This window comes from Typha latifolia, chromosome 12, assembly GCF_019914945.1.
Source record: "Typha latifolia isolate L0001 chromosome 12, TyphaL0001v2, whole genome shotgun sequence".
NCBI lineage: Eukaryota > Viridiplantae > Streptophyta > Magnoliopsida > Poales > Typhaceae > Typha > Typha latifolia.
Genome location: NC_133097.1, coordinates 6,626,099 through 6,643,668, shown reverse-complemented (window position 1 = coordinate 6,643,668; position 17,570 = coordinate 6,626,099). Strand labels below are relative to the sequence as shown.

General features: G+C 35.9%; 2 protein-coding genes across 2 annotated transcripts; both read left to right on the top strand.

Moving 5' to 3' along the window:
• Positions 1 to 554: 554 nt before the first annotated feature.
• Positions 555 to 3,819, top strand: LOC140799313 (small COPII coat GTPase SAR1A-like). Its single transcript, XM_073153588.1, has 3 exons — positions 555 to 1,005; positions 1,155 to 1,286; positions 3,304 to 3,819. Exons 1-3 carry the CDS (start codon positions 877 to 879, stop codon positions 3,622 to 3,624), a joined length of 582 nt encoding a protein of 193 aa, XP_073009689.1. The 5' UTR covers positions 555 to 876; the 3' UTR covers positions 3,625 to 3,819.
• A 7,129-nt stretch (positions 3,820 to 10,948) lies between these two features.
• Positions 10,949 to 17,481, top strand: LOC140799231 (probable beta-D-xylosidase 2). Its single transcript, XM_073153431.1, has 7 exons — positions 10,949 to 11,379; positions 14,616 to 14,915; positions 14,995 to 15,164; positions 15,269 to 15,366; positions 15,730 to 16,080; positions 16,189 to 16,605; positions 16,688 to 17,481. The coding sequence occupies exons 1-7, from the start codon at positions 10,975 to 10,977 to the stop codon at positions 17,284 to 17,286; spliced, it is 2,340 nt and encodes a 779-aa protein (XP_073009532.1). The 5' UTR covers positions 10,949 to 10,974; the 3' UTR covers positions 17,287 to 17,481.
• Positions 17,482 to 17,570: the final 89 nt, after the last annotated feature.

Here is a 17,570-nt window from a genome sequence, read left to right as displayed (position 1 = left end):
AAATGATAATAAATAGAAATCTCGAATTCATGAATGATGGTTATTCTTCAATCAAACGTGGCGTATTGTAGTCAAATGGTCGCCACCTCGCCATCCTTGTGAGAAAACCGGAATCTCCCCCAAGCTACATCGCTACAGCCGGTCACTTCCATTACTCCCACAGAAATCCCCAGCCGAGTTTTTGACCAAACTAGCCTTGTTACAATTTTTTATATTAAAATAGACTGCTCTTCTAATTCACTGCGACCCTAATAAAAATATTAAACCGAACAATATTTTTTTCTCGACCAAAATACTAATTAATTCAGTAATTTTATCTGATTCTAAAACACTAAACTGATAAGTGTTTTATGTATATAATTTTTTTTAATTTAGTCTTTTAGTAGTTAGGACAAAAAATTATTCCACGATAAAAATGTCGATCGGTTCAACATTTTTAGTATTTTTAGTAGGGCGTAAATAAATTAGATTTTATTTAATAATAAATTTAAATAACAACTTATTTTGATAAAAAATAAAATAGAATAGATGTGGTTTAGTCAAAAACTCTCGGCAGCCCCGAGCATTCAGTCATCCCGGTTACCTTAGAGCTCACCTACCACGGAAGCACCCCAGCGAACGTAGACTAACCACATCAACTCCACGTCATCTCTCTTTCTCTCGCATTTATTGATCTCCGTCTCAAAATCGTTTAACTCCACCCTCTCTCTCTCTCTCTCTCTCTCTCTCTCTCTCTCTCTCTCTCTAGGGCTGCGTCGCCGGAGGCTGAGCCGATTTCCGGTCATCGGATTTGAGATTTGGGATTCGATTCCTGCCAGATCCGGTAAGATTTGGCGGCAGGCGCGTCGAATCTGCGCGAATTCCTTTGGGAGAAAGATGTTTCTAGTCGATTGGTTCTACGGTGTCCTCGCCTCTCTGGGTTTGTGGCAGAAGGAGGCGAAGATCTTGTTCCTGGGCCTTGATAATGCTGGGAAGACCACGCTGCTTCATATGCTGAAAGATGAGGTCTAGAATTTTTTTTTAATTTATACAAAATTTTCGATCTTGGGATTTCTTTTGGTTCGTGGAAAGATGGGTGCTTTCTCGATTGTTCCTGGTCGAATCAATTGATTTTTTGGCTATCTGAATTATGTTGCATTTTGATATATGCGCAGAGATTGGTGCAGCACCAGCCGACGCAATACCCGACGTCAGAGGAGCTAAGCATCGGCAAGATCAAGTTCAAGGCGTTTGATTTGGGAGGCCATCAGATAGCTCGCCGTGTCTGGAAGGATTACTATGCCAAGGTATATTTAGTGTATTTGTCGTTTGATTTAGTTCTCTTTCATTTCTTCTCGTTTTAGTGTATTTGTCGTTTGTTTTGTCAGAAGGCACCATTTTACGCATTTGGTATGGGAATCTTTGGAAGCTTCCCATGTTCATGGGAAAGCTTTGCATCGTCACATTGTTTTGTACCTTTCCTGTCTTTCCATTTATTTGTTAAAAATGGAATTTCTAGCAGCTCTGGATAGTATTGTCTCAAGTAACTTTAAATCATACACTTTACCACATGTCGTATGCACATATAAAGGTATGCTTCTCTGTTTCAAATGTTTTTCCTTGAATTTTGGTGATTTGATCCATTAGATGTTGAGATAATTGTTTCTTTTCCTGCAAGATTTACTGTTATTAGTTTATTACATATCTTCAAATCCCTTGTGATGGTTGTTAAATTCTGTTCTGGTCTCTTGAAGGATTGAATTCTATCTTTTCCTTTGCCCCCTTCTACTTCTGTTGAGGCTTCTATCAAATGATATTGGTGAAAGGACCCTTCTAATTTTCTGACAATAACATGATTGGGTTAATTGTTCCAATATTTTAGTGGTTCATAATCTTCCAGATACAACAAACTTTTATTTTGGATTGCAAAATTTCTCCTAGTAGAGACCTGTGAAAAGCATTTGAAAGTCAAACGTCATGTTTGAATCTGTGTGCCACCATGAGCTATAGTAGTCTATCTAAGTTGTTTTGTTATCTTGTAGGCTTTTGTTTATGTGGTGCTTTAACTCCTTGTTACCTTCGAATAGATGGATTGTATAGGCAATTCCATTTCAGTCACCACTTCTGGTCATGTTTGTTCTGATCGTCTAGGCATTTAACTTACCAAGTGCTTCATGTCACTTTATCAATTATCACCTCTATCAAAGTCTGTCTTTCTGCATGTTGAACACGCGAACTCGCATTATTTAAAAGATGTGTCCTTATCTCTCTTTCCATTTGGGAGTTTGCAATTGCGTTGACACATTAATTGCTTGAAAATTCTCACGATATAACTTCCACTTAAGTGATATTAGTTTTTTAGATTCCTATTTAAGCTCTTTTATACTATTCTAAGTTATTAGCTGTGACAATTTCTTTTCTTGTTGTACATAAACTTATGTATTATTGTCTATGTACTTATTAGTCTTACTAACTAACTTGCAAGGATAACATGGTGTTGTTTTCATGATAATAAGAATGAGTGGCTTGTAGCATCAATTTCAAGGGTGGATCATAGAGCTTTCAGCTCGGTTCAGACCTTCTGAATGACTTTATGGTTTTGGTTGTGGGCTATCAATTTCACTGCAAAAATTGTGCCATGTGTTTTTGTTAGATCAACATGATTTATGTGGTTTTTAGGAATTCCTGATGAATGATTTTCTTTTACCTACTAGCTAAATACTATCAGCTAAAGCTGACAGACCTAGACCCAACACTGAATTCTTCAAATGACCATCTTATTTGATGTAGTCCTATTTGTCACTTCATTTCAAATTTCAAAATTATCTTCGTTAGTTTTCTGCCAGTGGGAGCTGTCAATACCTGGATAAATACCTCAGCTTCACAATGTGAAAACTTCAGGATGAAGTTGCCTACTAGATGTAATAAGCTTCACCAAGATTGGAGACTTTAAACATAACTAATGGAAGGTTCTAATTATTTGCATGTTTTAGGTTAATCCAATTTTCTAACTGGGAATGATGGGTGGGAAATTTAAATGGTTTGCTTTATAGCTCTATATATTCAAGCTATGAGACCAATGTAATTGTTTGAATAATATCCTCTCGATGCTAATGTAATCCCAGCAAGTAATCTGCGCAGTCATTTGCATCAGTATAGGCAATTTTAGTCCATCTTGAGTGGTTTATATGTGCTATATGACTTTGCTAGGTGCTCTACATGCATGTTTATCTTCTTATCTTGACTCAAATGTTGCATTGGTAATGCTGTTGTGTAGGTTAGATGATGGTTTTTAAATGTTTAAGCACTTTTTTTTTAAATCAGGTGGATGCCGTGGTATACCTAGTGGATGCTTTTGACAAGGAGAGGTTTGCAGAGTCAAAGAAGGAGCTTGATGCACTCTTGTCAGATGATGCGCTGGCAAATGTTCCCTTCCTTATCCTAGGTAACAAGATTGACATCCCATATGCTGCATCTGAGGACGAGTTGCGCTACCACTTGGGTCTAAGCAACTTCACCACTGGCAAAGGCAAAGTTAACCTCGCGGACTCCAACGTCCGCCCCCTCGAGGTCTTCATGTGCAGCATTGTCCGCAAGATGGGCTACGGCGACGGTTTCAAGTGGCTCTCTCAGTACATCAAGTAGAATGGCAAATTTGCTCTGTGATCTCGCCTTCCTATGAAAACTTTTTTCATCTTTCTATTTCAATAGCTGTTTGCTGTATATTTAGTGTTTGTTAAATCTGGCTAGTTATGATCTAGCTGAGACAAGTGATCTTGTTCTTACTCCCATTATTTTTTCCCCTTCGACGTATATAGAATCAGAACTTATGATTTTTAACCACAGGGTAGAGGCTAGAGAACTATATTGTTAATGCTTTATTTATCTTGAATTTTGCCCTTGTGATCCCCTGGTAGGAGAAAATATGATGTATGGAAACTCCTGATATATCAATCGTGGTAAAGTCAAATTATCCGGCTTTTCTTATCCAAGGGACAAGCGGATCCAGCATTAATTGTCAACTCGGATCTACTGTTGGTTACTCATGTGCATGACAGGCAAATTCAGATATACTATTGGATATGTGTTGATGTATTGATCATGTGCATTTGACTGTCTCGATCGTGATCTCTCTCTAATCTTCTGACCGACATAATCTCTTTAATCCTATGACCTTATACTTAATCCTGAATGCAATTAAAATTGTTATAAAGACAATACACTGGGCCAAATCAGGCCAAAACTATACACAGTTCTAAGAAATCTCTTTATCACATTCCATTCAAAATTAACTACCTTAGTTGTGACAAATTCCATTCAAAATCACAGGCCAAAGACTGAAGCAGTACGTTTAAAAAATCCCAAACCCAAGCACATTTACATTGCTGATGGCTTTCTAAGTTTGCAAGCCACTGGTTTATTCACATAATATCATCACCGACATTCCATGTTTTCTAATTGGCAAAAGGAAAACAAAACGTGGAGCCACCTAGTAACGCGGTAATGTGGGCCCACTCTCGGATGCTGGCCAATGGTGGCTAAGTTATGTGATAATATTCGACGTATGTCATTGCCAAGAAGATATAATTTTCTTTTGAGAAAATATTTCCAAGAAGATATTGCTACACATACATGCTTCATCCATTCCATTCCAACGTCCGACAGCAAAAGCTTCCCATCATGGATGCTAATTTTATAGGGGTTTTAATTTGCGCTAATACCCTCTCGAGATCTTCCTTATTTACTCGCATACCCTCCCAAAATTTATATTTACGTGAATACTATTGAATGCATTTTTAGTTACTTTCTCTCGTAGGGGTGTAAATGAGCCGAGCTTTAGCAAGCTGAGCCCAGCTCGACTCAAGCTTGAGCTCGATTGGAGCTGGAAAAATTCAGCTCGGGTCGGCTCGGCTCTTCTCCAGCTCGATGAGGCTTGAGCTCGGCTCGACGGCTTATGGGCTTCCAAAATATAATTATTATATTAGGCTAATACAACAACTAATTTCATTGTATCTAGAGGGAATGATAGTTATAAAGTCATATCTATATCACTTAATTTTTGGAACTAAACATCTAAGAGTCTCTATGGAAAAAGAAACAAAAAATAAATAGTATAGTAGAGGATCTGAACCCTCGTTGGCTAGATAGATAAGAGCTGAGTTAACCAAGTGCGCTACTATCATTTATAATTTTATTTTAGCGCACACATATATATATATATATATATTATTATTATTTTATATATTATATATTGAGTCTATTCGAGCCGAGTTTAAATGAATTGACTCAAGCTCAACTCAGCTTATTTAAAGCTCGAGTCGAGCTCTTAACGAGCCTAACGTGTAGGCTAGCTTTTCTGATGGCCCTACTTTCTCATAACAACAACAATATTCTTAGTTGAAACCAAGAAAGAGAGACCGATATTTTTACCTTTCTACTATTACATAGATCAAGATTTTAACTTTTATGAGTATCTATACAAAAATAAAAGTTTTAAGGAGTATCTATGTAAAAAGAAATTAATGATTATATATGTAAAAAAGAATCTACCTTCTAGAAGTGCACATATGTCTCGACTGGAATATATTAGCATTGGGAGTTCATCGTCCCAAGGAGATCAGAAAGGCTTCTCTTTGACATCGGCTAAATTTTAGTTTATGCTCGGTGATATCTTTCTAGAAACGTGATCTTAGTTTCTTTTACAAAGAAAGACATGACATGATATGATATGATATGTAATAATAAGTACTCTAAATCAACCTTTTCTATCAGTAGGACAGTTGGGAACTCAATCTGGATTCAACTACTTGTGTGGAGGTCACTGGCAGTTGAATTCTACCTGATTATATATAATGGAAGTCATATGTTTAATTTTCTCCTAAATATTAGGAATAATATTTAATAGATTCTTTTACTGCGGTGCTATACGAGTATGATTTTTTTTTCTTATCATGATATGTTTTCTTGGGGGTTTAACCTGTTCATATATTGAAGAGACTTAATAATCTATTGAATTTTTTTTAAACCCAACTGGAATTCCAGATGATTTGGATGCACATATAAAGAATGTAACCCTCTAAAATTGATATTAATTTGTATGTATTTCATTCAAAACACAATTTTTATATTTATGCCCTCTTTTTTTTATAAATAATCCTCAAAGTTAATTAATCATTAAAATTTAAACAACTAAAATATATATAAAAATACCCATATTCTGATTTTCACATATATATTTCTCTTAGCTAAGTTTATTTTTTTCTATTTATTAAATTATTAAAATTTAACTTAAAACATAATCGAAAAGATATTTATATAAATAACGTATATTTTGAGTATCAACTTTCGAGAGGCATATAAACAAATAAGAGATTTTTCATGAGGCATACTCGTTAAAAAAATCTATACATATAAATTAATTACAAAAGAGTATGAAATAAGAAAAATTAATAGTAATGTGACTCCCTAAGAGAGGGCTGGTTCATATTTTCACTCAACATATGAGCTCTAATCAATCAAAAGAAAAAGACCCAATCATCATTTATCAAGAGATCTCGAATTTAAATTACTGACATCCTAAACTTCTAGTTGTGTTGCTAACTAAGAAATGGTCAGACAACTTGTCAGAAATTTGATCCATATGTTTGCATGTTAATTAATTTGATGCACCTACATCCTAAAAGTTTGGTGTTCTCCACTTAATTATTTCCCTCCTCTTAAATGATTGAGATTGATTGAGATGGATAAGAGGATAAGGATATCATGGATGAATGGATGCCTCTATGAAGGCATATATATATATATATATATATATATATCATGATAACTTTTACAAACCATGCAACAGAAGGACTTCTAATAGGTTGGAGAGATTGAGACGTATAAACAAACACTTTACGTGTAGGGTAGCCATGCACATGCATGCATGATGCATGATATGCTGATATGCTTCTTCTTTAACAACTTGACTCTCTATCCATTCATCCACATCGATAGAATAATACTTTAGGTACATTGAACAAAGTTAATGGCTAGAGTTCTTACTAGGAAATTGCTCAGGAATACTTTATCTTTTCACTTCTATTACTATTAATATTATTATCAGTTACACCCTATTATATGGATCTATATATATATATATTATTCTACCTCTGCATTTTATATTTATTGCCTTAAAATATTTCGAGTTAATTTTACTCTAACACCAACTACTGAAATAGATAATATTTTATTAATTTCTAACGAGTCATTATTGGGTGGTTCATATTAAGTTAGATTCTAGGAAAGTTTGTCAAAACATCTCATGTTTACTTTTATAATCATGCGAATATTTATTACTCTGACCTCTATATTGTATTTAAATGCCTTTGAACCATCATTTCGTTAGTTTAATTCAAGTATCTATAGATGCAAAATGATTTTAATACATTTGAATAAGTTTTTTTAGCTTAAGGTAAAGAAAAACTAGATTTAAAGTCAAATAAGAGATCTTTTAGATATTGTAATTTTTCTTATTTTTAACATTTTCTAGTTTATATAAAAAATAAATGTAACAAGACGATATATAAAATATTTATCATTCTCTAATAGCTTAAACTTCTTAATACTTAGTAGCAAGATGGGTTGCAAGTTTGATGGGTTTAATAAGTCGAAGTTTTGCAATTAAATTATGCAATTATAACAATGTTCCAATATTGCCTTATTGGTCTAGAATTTAGATCTCAACTTCTAAGCAACATAAAAAAGAAATTCATCTTAATGATTAGGGTTTAATTCTTCCAACAAAACTTGCTTGCAACTTTAGTACTATATGATGAAAAATGATAATGCCAATATAATTTTTTGTGAATCCCTACTCAATCATGTAGGAAATAATTAATGTAGAAAGAAACAATAGTCCCTTGTCAGTAATATCATATTCTATCCCAACAGTGGCCTTGATTAGAAAACACAACTACAGCCTATCTACTATATTCTCTAGAATCTAGATTAATGCTACCACTTGAAACTTTAGCCTAAAATATAATCTCCATACTAAGGTAAAGAGTAAGAAAGGAATGGTGGGCCTCTAGAAGGACCAAAAGTGAACAAATTAAATAAATATAAAGGTATGCTAAAAATTTTCTCATACATGAAGGACTCAAGTTATTCCTACCTTTCTTGGGATGGTTAAAGTGAAAACTAATCCCTAGCCAAGCTAATTCCTAAAGAAATTTATGATGGTGTGGTCCTTTTTGCCATACTTTTTTCTCCTCACCTTTTTGCTCTTCTTGATCACTAGATTGCTCAAAAACCCCCCCATATCCATTCCTTTTTATCTTAACAGCAGCCAAAAGGAGCCCATAGCTTGTAGCTTGAAGAATGGGATAACTATAGAAAGAAAAGAAGTGGGAGGTGAATTTATTTTCCTTCTTCTTTTTGCCCTTCTTTTTGTTGGGCAGAAGTTATCTAATAAGAATACTTGTCATTGGGGCTACCTCTTACTGGTGATCCATCTTTTTTTTTTCTTTATTTATTACTTCACTTGGGTCAGAGGAGTAGCTGTAGATTGTCCAATGGGGAGATGAAAAAAAATAAGAACAGTAGTTTAATATCTTAATTTGGTCCCACAATTTTAATGCACCAATTAGGAGTTAATTTTGCAAATATGGCATAGATGTGAGGGTTCTGCGGTCAGCGAGCCGGTCATTCCCGATTGTTAGGTTAGACAACTAGATTGCCCCTCCGAGTAGAACGAGTCATAATGAAAATTCTTCTCACATCCATCCATCCATGTGGTGATGTGGCGGGGGAGAGTCCGATCACTAAACTTTTGGTTGAAAAGTTATAGCCCTAGCCACTTGTACTAGTGAATTATTTTATTAAAAATGATAAAAACTTATGTCGTCTTAATTACACGACAAAGCCATTGTTCAGGGGAGCAAAAGAGATTTCCAGAGAACATGCATAATACTTTGCCATTTCTATACACTTTGTTTTTATTAATTGATCATGATCTCGTAAATTATATGCTAGCTAGACAAGTGGGCTAGCGAGATAAAATCATGCACATATAATCCTCTTATGAAAATTTTATTAAATATCAATCGCATATATCAACCAGAGGAATCAAGCTCGTGATATAAGACTCATTCGCTGAGCTAGAGTGATGGCCGAGGAGTAATTAGGTTATTATGTGAACAAATTAAGTGGGTATTTGCACCTACTAATTAAAAACTCATATTCTTGATTGCCCATATGAAGGGAAACCAACAAGATTGAACTTGGGAGTTGATGGAAGCAATATAACATGGGCAAAAGGACAATTAAATGCTGCACAACAACCATACTAGATAAGTTTATACTTTTCCCTTTATAAAAGGAAAAGGAGATAAAATAATTGAGAAGTGATTCTCTTCTAAGAACTCATTAGGATTATAAACACACTATTGCATCACTCTCTCTCTCTCTCTCTCTGTTTCCATTAATTAACCACAGTGTGATGTCTTCATCAAATGTCTTTAATGATTTAGTTTGAAAGGTCCATGACTTCCAATAAGTCATCAATTATGTGACATGGGCTAAATCGTACACTGAAGAGGACCAACATCATGATAATTGTTAGATGTTAGAATATAAAATATAAAATTATTATATTCTAATAGTTTAAAATTTTAAGTATTTGATCAATTAATGGCAATCCTATCAGATTTATCTGTTGCTTAAAATATAAAAATTTTTTTATCTATTTAAATCAAGTTCAGTATTATAAAGATTAATTAGTAATAAAACCATGATTTTTGTTTTAATTTTAATGTTTTTTTACATTTAATAAAAATAAATAAATATTCTCATGGTTATGTCCCACATAATTTTAGAAGGCCAATGTGATGTCCTTCACTACATCTAATTGAAAAGACATTCTAACTTACCTTTTGTACTTTTAAATTTAATATTCAAAATTTTATGGTTGAGATTAAATTTATAATTATTATATTTTTCATAAGAAAAAATAAGGTATTCTATTAGCACCAATATATTTCACCTTAGATAAATTGCAAAAAATAATCAAATTAAAGATATTATCCCCAAATCAAACTTTTTAACATTTCTATTAATGATTGATTAATATTTGTAATTTTATCATAAGTTTTTATAAATATAGGAGGTAAATTAAAATTTTAAAAAAAAAATCTCTTTTGTGTATTGGACTATTTTAAAAGTTAATAAATTATTCTAAAAAAAGTTATATAAGTAGCAAAATTATAAAAATAAAAATAAAAATAAAATAAAAAGGAGATTTAGCATTAGTCTCTTAAAAATACCTTGCAATTTCTTGTACTCTATTGTTTTCAGTCTTAAAACGCAAGTGTCTAAAAAGGAATTAATACCTTGCATCTTCTTGTACTCTTTATATAATTTTAGTTTTTAAAAGCATTAATTATATTATATTATATTATATATATACCATTTTGCTACTATCAAATTATTACTCCTTTTAATACTCAACATTAAGATTTCTATTAGGCTTAGGAATAATGAGAGATTATAAACATAGAAAAGAAATAAATGAAAAAAAAAGGAAATAATTTATTGATTTTAACTACTTTGTGAATTGAACCACATACTATAATAATTTTACAAAGAGTGACAATTTGTGTCAAAATCTTAGTAATGGAAATATGCAAATAAGCCCCTCTAATGTGTATAAATTATAAATACCTATTTATCTGCGAGATAAAACCGTTTTAATTCTTTATCCTAAAAACTCACAACTAAACATTATTTTTTTATACGATATATCATTATATTCACCACCCTTTTCAATCAAATACTATAAGAAGAAATTCGAATAATATTATCCCTTATCCTATGATAAGTCGCAATTTTATTTTTATATATATCATTATATAATTATTTTATTCGAATTTCCCCCAATTCGTCGCCTCCCTATTTATACCCCCCCACCATCCATCGCCATCTCCACGCCACTCGCCTCACTCCTCTCCACCTCCAATGGCCAAATCCACCCTCCTCCTCCATCTCCATATCCTCCTCCTATTCATCTCCTCCTCCTCCGCCGCCACCGCCGCCTCCCGCCCGGCATTCGCTTGCGCCACCGGATCGCCGGCGGCGTCGCTCCCCTTCTGCTGGACTAGCCTCCCGATCCGGGCTAGGGTTCGGGATCTGGTGGGGCGGCTGACGAGGGAGGAGAAGGTCAAGATGCTCGTCAACAACGCCGCCGGCGTGCCGCGCCTCGGGATCGCCGGGTACGAGTGGTGGTCGGAGGCGCTCCATGGTGTCTCCAACGTCGGACCGGCCGTCCGGTTCGGCGGCGCCTTCCCCGGCGCCACCAGCTTCCCCCAGGTCATCTCCTCCGCCGCCTCCTTCAATGCCTCGCTCTGGGAGCTCATCGGAATTGTAAGCCTATATACTCTGTCCTTTCATTCCTTCTCTCTCGGTAGGACTACGGGAAGGTGACGGGATCCGGGCTAATCTCGACTGCTTTCTTTTTCTTCTGATATTCTCACTCCCTCGTTTTGATATAGAGCTTTTAGAGTAAATGAAATAGGAATTAAAAAAGAAAGTGCTATTAGGAAATGGAAGCCATTCTTATTATCATCCATTTATATGTGATATAATTAGAAAAAAAAAAACTCACTTTCTAATCCACTTTTTGGATATAGATATATAAAGTTGTCACTTTCTTTAATATCAATCTAATACTCTCATGCAACAATACTCGAGTCTAATAAATGAATACTATATAATATAAAACGAGATAATTACACTTAAATATCTTATGAGTAAGAGATGAAAAGAATAAGATAATTCAAAATTAGAGTTTACGTTTACGTTTATACTATTTTGCTTAACGAGGGGAAAATGCATTAACTAGTGGTCTACACTCTCCATTATTGTCGGCGCATAAAAATACTTGTTTTATTTACTAAAATTTGCTGCTAGTTTGGCGTTGGTCAATCAATATATTCTATGTCGACCAATGTCATGGCACAGTTTACACTATTGGCCTCTGCTCTCTTAATATAAGCTTACAACTAGATAACAAGTGTCCAGTCTAGGTTGGTGAAATAGTAGCCTAGTTAGTACGTAGGTCATGGAGGTGTAAGAATATTATCACTTTTTGGAGCTATATTATTAGTTAGACAGTAATTATGCTTATTGGTACAAAGAGTAGTAGTACATATCAATAGGTTAGGACGCCATATTTGCCACACAAATTGAAAAATAAGGAATGAATACTATAGTGAACACAAGCACCTAAAGAAAAAAGAGGTATGGAAACAACTTTTAGGTGAGAAAATGGGAAAAAAACGCCATGAAAGTGTCAAATATTTTGACAAACTTGATGCCTGGAAATTAGTATGGAAGCATTTGTGAGACAACGTCTTTATGGGATATTTACATTGTATTCCAACTTTCTCAGCGAGAGTTTTGGATTTTGGATCCTCTCCCGTGATTGGACAGTGGAGTGGTTATTCTTTTCGCTGAGCGTGAAGCATTGAATTGGGCTCAGAACCATTTGAATAAAGAGTGTTATGAGGGGGGTATGCTTTCATGGTGAAACTAGGACTGTCAATTTATTACTGGACTTGTTCAATTAATAATCGAGAAGATCCGAATCTTGGATATACATACCATCCTTGCAGAGAAAGAAAACAGAAGGGAATAATAAATTAAAAAGAAAGAGAAATATTGAAATCTAAATAAGCCAGCCATTCACGGGCCTGAGGAGATTTACCACGCAAGTGTGTCCACAGGGGCAGGATTTGACGTTTGGCAGGGTCCGTATGGCTATAGAGTCTCTGATCCCTTGCTTTGATTGGAAGGGAAAAAGTTTATAAGATTGGAATATGGAATTCAATTCCCTGGATGTATGGCTGCAGGAATTTTATATAGTCGAGTTGGAGCTACATATGATTCTCAAGTCTCAACCCATACTGGGTGCAATGATCGTTATTATTACAGGGCGTCTGCAGGCCGGATAAGATTATCCTCTTTTTGCTCGATAAGCGTTCTTCTATCTGACCTCTCGTGAACTGTTCAGTTCTCCACTGTCCTCCTTGGGATACTCATGGTGGATATCCTAATAAGTAGCCACGACCATGCCTCTTTGTTCCTCCAAATCTCGGTGGGGCCCACACGATCGGCCAATCAGCTTTGCCCTAAAACTGATGGGCCCGTCGTTATTCCCGAGCCAGCTTGTTGGTATTTACTATTTAGCTCCCACACTAAAAAACTTAAAAATGAAATTTAAAGAAATTAAACTCTTTCATGTCCCACATAAAATAGATTTATATATTTTTATTGGCATTCTTTAAGAGTATCTCCAATACACCGGCCTCTAAATATAGAGCAAGAGCCATCTGCGCTATATTTAATTAATATAATATTATATATATATATATATATATATATTATATATTATATTTTTTAATATGTTATCTTGATATTATTATTTTTAATAAAAAATATATGATTAAAAATTCTTATCGAAATCTTTCTATAAGATTAATATTTAATAGTTTTAAAAGTAGTTTTATGTTACTAATTTTTTAAATAAATGCCTTGGAAACGAAGGAGTGTAAATTTTATATACTTTCTATTTGATGTATTTCATATTTAATTTTTAAATATTTAATTTTTATATTAAAAAATAATTATAAATTATGATGTGAATAATTTTGAGACACTCTATTTTTTTATAATAAATCAAAAATTATTTATTTGTATAATTTAAAATTTTAAATAATTTAATATTAGTTTTATTTTAAAAGTCTTAACAAGATTTTTCAAATGATACTGTTTTTGTTAAGAATTTATTGGTGAAACAAATTATATACTAGGTTTAACTAACTAAATTGTTAAATAAAAGATACATATGAAATTAAGTTTTTATGGGCAGAATTAAAATTTTAAAAAATTGAATAGTTATTTGAAGTCAGGTTCTAAATTCTTAGGTGGGCTCTAAATTTGAAGTCCCAATATAGCGATCTCCTTATTTGAAGCTTAGTTGGAGCTTAATCGGATTCCAAATTTGATGTTTTTGAGTTTGGTTGGAATGCTAATATGTTAATTTTTTTTATTGAGTTCAGTTTTAACATTTATAGATAGATTATATTTAACTCCCAAATTATTCCTCATTTTCATATAGACTATCTTATTTATTTTTCATGAAATGTTAAATATTTTTTGTTATAATTTTTTGAAAGTATCACTCTTGTTAGTTATTCGTCAAAATTTCTATCAGTTTTAGATTTTTATTTTAGTGCCATTCTTTACGCTTAATTTAGAGAAAAAAGAAAGAAAGAAAATAAAGTTGCGAGTAAAAATAGTCATTTGACAGAGATTTTTGATTAAAGGGTCAACAAGTACCAATAAAAGATTGAGCAAGTGCATATAGAATTTAGCAATAGTTTAGAGGATCTTAGTATAATTATCGCTTAGATCTACGTCAAATTCTGTTTTATTTGAAATAGGATTTGCCTTCTCGTGTAATGTCCAGAATGATTCCGAAATGCTATATGGGTATGTCACTTCATAGTTTAGTATTCTTTTCATTTTAGTTTCCATTTCTTTCCCTCTTAATTCTTTTTGTTGTTGATGTTGCTGATGGCAAACGTACATGGTTGCAGGCTGTGTCCGATGAGGCGCGGGCTATGTACAACGGTGGCCAGGCGGGCCTGACGATGTGGAGCCCGAACGTGAACGTGTTCAGAGACCCACGGTGGGGCCGCGGCCAGGAGACCCCCGGCGAAGACCCCACCGTCTCCGGTCGCTACGCCGCCGCATACGTGCGCGGCCTCCAGCAGCCCTACGGCGGCAAAGGATCCCACGGCCGCAACCGCCTCAAGCTCGCCGCCTGCTGCAAGCACTACACCGCCTACGATCTCGACAACTGGAAAGGCGTCGACCGCTTCCACTTCAATGCCGTGGTATTCTATAAAGCATTCTAAATAGTGAGAAACTTGATGAAAAATTTCCTTCTTTCATGGTTTATTTTTGATTTCATAGGTGAGCAAGCAAGATTTGGAGGACACCTTCAACGTCCCATTCAAGACTTGCGTGGTGGAAGGCAAGGCAGCGAGCATCATGTGCTCCTACAACCAAGTCAACGGCATTCCCAGCTGCGCTGACCCGGACCTTCTACGTAATACAATTCGTGGCCAATGGGGGCTGAATGGGTACTGGTCTAACTGGGATATTTCAATACAACTTGGTTGGAAATTTAAAATGATAAAAAAGAATAAGATAGATGAATTTGATCTTTTCAATTAATTCCTTGTAGGTATATCGTCTCAGATTGTGATTCAGTTGGTGTTCTCTACAATGATCAACATTACACGTCCAACCCGGAAGATGCAGCGGCAGACACACTTAAAGCAGGTATGTTTTGTGATTAATCCCTTCTTTTTGTCTGCAGCGTTTATACCAGTTAAATTAACCTAACCAATGTCTAATAAAGTGGTACTTAGTACAATATATATTCTGTCAGGGACACTAAGTTTATCTTTTAAAATATCAAAAATACTTTTGTCTTCATCTTTTTCCTTTTATTTCTATTTCAAAAATATATCTACCTAACATGCCATTATAAAATTCGAACTTCTTTAAAAACATCTTTTAAGGGTAATTTCATAAATTTGGTTAGTATTGGTTACACTAGCAGTGAAAACAACAGTAGAATATTATATGATCACATGAAGCATTGCATTCTGTGAACCTATTTTTAATTTGAGGCTTATGTAGGTTTGGATCTGGACTGCGGACCTTTCTTGGCGCAGTACACCGAGAGTGCGGTGCAAAAAGGAAAGGCCACCGATGGTGATATCGACTCAGCGTTGACACACACGGTTGCCGTCCAAATGAGACTGGGGATGTATGATGGCGAGCCATCACAGCAGCCCTTCGGCAATCTCGGCCCAAATGATGTTTGCAGCTCGACCCATCAAGAGCTCGCCGTTGAGGCAGCTCGCCAAGGGATTGTCCTCCTCAAAAACCATAAACGAGCTCTGCCATTGTCCACCACTAACCTCCGCACTGTCGCCGTCATTGGTCCAAACTCGGATGCCACCGTCACGATGATAGGAAATTATGCCGGTAATGCCCGTCAAAAATATACCTTTTTGACCAAGGCCCAACAATGCCTAATTGACTCGGGTTTGCAGTAATGTATACTAACATAAGTTTAATAAATATTGTGTATAGGTGTTCCCTGTGGATATACAAGTCCTCTTGAAGGGATTGGAAGGTATGTGAAGACCATTCACCAAATGGGCTGCACTACTGTGGCTTGCACCGGCGAAAACCAACCCATTGACGCGGCGGTGGACGCGGCCCGCAAAGCTGACGCGACGATCATGGTCGTCGGGCTCGATCAATCCATCGAGGCCGAGATGAGGGATCGTGAAAGTCTCCTCCTCCCTGGTCGTCAGCAGGAGCTCGTCTTAAAGGTGGCGGCGGCTTCTCAAGGTCCGACCATTTTGGTCCTCTTGTGTGGTGGGCCGATCGATGTTACATTCGCGGAGAATGATCGCAAGATCAAGGCCATTCTTTGGGCCGGGTATCCAGGTCAGGCCGGAGGCGCCGCGATTGCAGACGTTATATTTGGTGCATACAACCCCGGTATGTATCCAAACTATACCACCGTATCATTTATTTCCACTAAATCGACTCAAATTAATCACAAACTTCTGATTCCTTGTAGGTGGAAAGCTACCAGTGACATGGTACCCTGAGGACTATGTGGAGAAAGTTCCCATGACCACCATGGCCATGCGTGCTGACTCGTCTAAAAGTTATCCAGGCCGGTCGTATCGATTCTACACTGGCCCAGTAGTATATCCTTTTGGTCACGGGCTTAGCTACACCACATTCTCCCACTCCTTGGCTCGAGCCCCGGTTGAGTTTGCCGTCCCAGTCAACGGTCGCCGCCGAGCCGACTACATCAACTCAGCCGAGTCGAATCGGACGGTTCGCGTCACCCACACACGGTGCGATGGCCTTCACGTCCCTATCCACGTAGACGTTAAGAACGTCGGGGAGCGCGACGGAACCCACACCGTGCTTGTCTACTCTAGCCCGCCGATTGGGCACTCAGCGCCGGCTAAGCAGCTTGTAGCATTCGAGAAGGTCCACGTTGCGGCAGGATCACAGGTTAGAGTTATAATGGGAATAGACGTATGTAGGGATCTCAGCTTTGCGAGTGTGGAGGGGATCCGAAGGATCCCGATCGGCGATCACAGCCTTCAAATCGGTGAGTTGACGCACTCGATCTCGCTAAGGGCTGAGGGGCTGAGGGTATAACTTTTATATATCTTATTATAGGGAGATATTCTTAGAAATTGTTGCTACAAGTAAAGGATCAAAGGAAAGAATTGTATCATTCTTTCATATCAAATAATTGTAATTTATGATTTATGCCCTACAGTCCTGAAAGGGTTTAGGGCAGAGATCGAATCAAATTGTTATAAAAAAAAACAACATTTTGTTTGGGTAGTATATTTTGCTTCTCTTCTGTTCCCCTCTCTCTTATATACTCTTGTATTTTTTATCTTAATCTGTATGAATATCTTGGAAATTAAGAAAGA

Bases quoted from the DNA above. Each gene is read 5' to 3' on its own strand.
- LOC140799313 (XM_073153588.1), top strand. From the start codon at position 877: ATGTTTCTAGTCGATTGGTTCTACGGTGTCCTCGCCTCTCTGGGTTTG. The intron at 1,006-1,154 runs GTCTAGAATTTT...ATATATGCGCAG, and splicing joins TTCATATGCTGAAAGATGAG to AGATTGGTGCAGCACCAGCC. The intron at 1,287-3,303 runs GTATATTTAGTG...TTTTTAAATCAG, and splicing joins GGAAGGATTACTATGCCAAG to GTGGATGCCGTGGTATACCT.
- LOC140799231 (XM_073153431.1), top strand. From the start codon at position 10,975: ATGGCCAAATCCACCCTCCTCCTCCATCTCCATATCCTCCTCCTATTC. The intron at 14,916-14,994 runs GTATTCTATAAA...TTGATTTCATAG, and splicing joins GCTTCCACTTCAATGCCGTG to GTGAGCAAGCAAGATTTGGA. The intron at 15,165-15,268 runs GTACTGGTCTAA...AATTCCTTGTAG, and splicing joins GGCCAATGGGGGCTGAATGG to GTATATCGTCTCAGATTGTG.